Source organism: Austrofundulus limnaeus, unplaced genomic scaffold, assembly GCF_001266775.1.
Source record: "Austrofundulus limnaeus strain Quisiro unplaced genomic scaffold, Austrofundulus_limnaeus-1.0 Scaffold166, whole genome shotgun sequence".
NCBI classification, from domain to species: Eukaryota; Metazoa; Chordata; class Actinopteri; order Cyprinodontiformes; family Rivulidae; genus Austrofundulus; species Austrofundulus limnaeus.
Genome location: NW_013952568.1, coordinates 590,753 through 594,312, shown reverse-complemented (window position 1 = coordinate 594,312; position 3,560 = coordinate 590,753). Strand labels below are relative to the sequence as shown.

The window sequence follows — 3,560 nt, the reverse complement described above, 5'->3', positions numbered from 1 at the left end:
ATAGATAGATAGATAGATAGATAGATAGATAGATAGATAGATAGATAGATAGATAGATAGATAGATAGATAGTTGTGATCATATTTCATTCATTCATTCATTCATTCATTCATTCATTCATTCATTCATTCATTCATTCATTCATTCATTCATTCATTCAGCCCTCGTACACCTGAAGATGTGAAATCAACAGCCTGCTGGCAGTGACGTACTATATCATTCGTTCTGGACAGGGTATCTGTTCCACCGAGGGGTGAAATGCGTGTGTGATTGGGGGGGTTGCGGGAGGGGGGGGGTCCTCTGCAGGGAGCGCGGTAGAATCGGTAGGATCAGCGTGTGCACGGCCGTCGGATCTCCGCTTCCTGCCGTCACGCCCACCGCTCCGTGCTGGGGAAAAAAAATCAGGGGGAGGAGGATCGACGGCTCAGCAGCTGCAAGTGCTGCAGTGTGAGCGCAGCAGGGGGACTCGGACACGAAGACAGAAACACACTGACATAGACGAACACACGCACGCACACACACATAATATCATCAGCTTTATTTATTCCCGGTGAGGGAATGGAGAGACCTGCAGCCGCAGCAGCGGCAGCAGCAGCGCCATAGAAAGCGACGCAGGCCGAGACATGGAAGAGTATCTGCGGAGGGTCCAGAGCAGAGTCGGGGTGAGTTAAAGAGCCCTCAGCGGCGTTCACACCTGAATGTGTCGATGAAGGATGAGATCTGCTGCGGAACAGGCTGCGTTTCTGTTGCTGGGAAAAAATAAAATAAAAGGCGCACAGCAAAAAGCTTTTTACGTCTACCTCCCCACAAGCACCTGTAGATCATCTGGAGAGGCGAGTTTGGTCCAAAGCACAAAGCATGCTGTGTTTTACAGGAACATCAGAGTCAGTGTGCTTTTCTATGAGAAGCTGTTTTTTAATGGAGGCATGACATCAACAAGTTTATCCAGTGGCTCTCCTTCCCTGCTATATGTGACTGTCTGATACATAATTTGCATATTTATTTATTTATTTGCTGAAAATATTCAGATATTCTTTCAGAAAAAGAAACCTTCATGCAAATCCTCAAACGAGACAAACACTAGAGCTGCATTTGCTGCCTGTTGGCTCTCACATTATTGATAAGCTGTCTTCTTCTCTGGCCTTTAGTCTGTCAGGGCTGCACACAATCACATAGATCCTGCACTAATCCTGCTTGTTTTTATTTTTATTTTTTGAAAGGCTTTAGCGTCAGTTTTAAACAGTGCTTGTATTGATATACCCACACTAACTATAGCACTACCTCTAGCAAGTGCAGAAACTTATCAGTCTGTGGAAGACCAATACATTTACTTAAGTTGATTTTTTTGTGTGCAATTTTCCACACATTACAATTGAAAAGCATAAGCACAAGTCAAGTATTGTTCCACTTTTATGTTCACATTGACCTATAACACATGCAGTGTAAGGTATCTGTAAAATCAAATTATTACTGATTAAAATTTTTTGTGATGAGGTAGTAATTTAATAGGTATTGGTACATATTTAGTGTTTATACTGTATTTAAGGCAAACGTGAGGAGTCTGATGATTGCTATGCAAGGCTATGATTGATATTTTAAAGTGTTCTGTGGGGAAACATGAACATTAAAGACCATAGAGTTAAAACTGCAATCGTGTTTCAATTGCAGTTAGATTTAGTCAGTTTGATCAAGCCAGAAATAACATTATGCACAGTCACATGCAAAATGTTAGTTCTTGCAGAAAGTATCATAAACGACTAGCTACAATAACACCAATGTTTAGCCCAATTTCTGTGAAAACCACTTTGATATACTGTATTCATTTGGTTAAGAAAAATCAGGTGTGAGCAGACGTCATGATCAGTTAGTGTTCAGAGTACAGGTTTGGGATAAGCTTCTAAATTTTACATCTTTATCTGTAAAAAGATCAGAGTTACAGAGATTTTTGTGTTTAAGGTCATTGGCATGTTTGCTAACTTGAAAAGTTTATCATCTTTGAAACTGCTGAGCTAAGTTGTTTTAAGATGGCACTTTGTTATCGACCCTGTTTCTATTAGCTGTTAGCTTGTCAGTCCAGTCAGAATCAAATTCAGTTCCTCCAAACTGAGGCTGTTTAAATAAATATATGGCAGACAAGAAATTAGTTATAATGGAACCTTTCAATATAACCTCAAAAGATCTGAACTATTACCTAAACCAGTGCGTTTCATAGGTGACTAAAAGGAATTGTAGTGAATATCGATATATAATAAGAACAAATATTTTGCATTAGAACATTCGGAGGAAAACGCTATTGACAAATCCACCAAACATGTTGCTAATGTTAGACCCATTTATCCACTCTGCAGCATCCAGCATCTTCAGTTTATTCCTGGAAATGAGTGTTTATGAATACGATTCAAACACGCACACGAACAACCTGCGTGAAAGGGAACATTTAAAGAGAAATTAGGACCTTTCATCGTCAGTGTGCTTTGGCGTGAAAATGGCGAAGGCTGACGAGGAGCGCGGATCAAAGAGGCAAATTGGCAGATCCGAGCGCAGCGGGGTAATCGAGTGATAAGCAGAGCGACTGATGAGCGACTGTAGATAAAGTGTAACACATGTCCATTTCCTTTTGCAGGCTTTCCCTTTCTTCCTGCTGTTCTTCGGTGGGAACTCTTGACGCTTCACTCTTTTGCTGACCACTCTTTATCCCTGTCATTCTTCCCCAGATCCACTCTCTTTGTGGATGGCCCTGATCCAGAACACCCATACCCCTAATTGGCTTGGCTCTCTGTACTTACAGAAGCCATCTCATCTCCTGCTCAGTTTTTTCTCTCTATAGGTCCTCATTGTTTGGCACAGAGCTGAAGCTGTCTGCTGAGTGTACACCCAGCATTGGTCCCTCTCAGTCTGCACACTATAACATATACACACGCATAACAAGGCTTTTTATTCTACCTCAAATAGATTATTCACCATACGTATGTGTCTTAAGGTGCTCTAACATTCGCTGCTCTCGTCCCTGTGAAAGTTTACAACATTTCATAATTGCTGAGGCATAAAATACCTGCTGACTAGTCAAACAGTATGTTTTAGTGTCTTTTAAGTCTGCCAATGTGAAAATTAAGTTAATAGCTGAACCTAGCTTTCGATAGATGATGCAAAAAAAGGCTGTGTTTCCAGGAAGAGGTCGCTCGTGCACTGTATTATGTAAATAAGCCTTTTCGGCTGCAGGAAGCATCTCTTCCTCACATTAGCTCATTTGCCTTGTGTAATTTTTAAACCCACATGTGTTGGGAAGAAACTCTTCCCCTACAGGGATTTGTCTTTTCCAGGACTTCGGATGAAAATAATATTAAAGGATTGTATGTGCAACTAGTTTTATATACGATAATGTACTAAAAACAAGCACATTTCTTATTTTTGAGCACTAAAAACTGAACATTCTAACATTAGCAGAGAGATCGAGAGCAGCTGAATGTGGTAAGACAGGGAGGGAGAGCACTTAGATTGAAAGATATCAGATGGTTAATACACTATCACATGCACACACACACACACACACACACACACAC

General features: G+C 40.9%; 2 protein-coding genes across 2 annotated transcripts in view; one reads left to right on the top strand and one right to left on the bottom strand.

Annotated features, from left to right (window-relative positions):
- Positions 1–3,560, bottom strand: part of foxb2 (forkhead box B2) — an 18,309-nt gene that overhangs the window by 9,327 nt on the left and 5,422 nt on the right. The window lies entirely within an intron of this gene.
- Positions 354–3,560, top strand: part of LOC106523767 (prune homolog 2 with BCH domain) — a 37,558-nt gene continuing 34,351 nt past the window's right edge. The window contains exon 1 of the mRNA XM_014017310.1: positions 354–662. Within this exon, the coding sequence (XP_013872764.1) occupies positions 624–662 (39 nt within the window). The 5' untranslated portion in view covers positions 354–623. The remainder of the gene's footprint in view (positions 663–3,560) is intronic.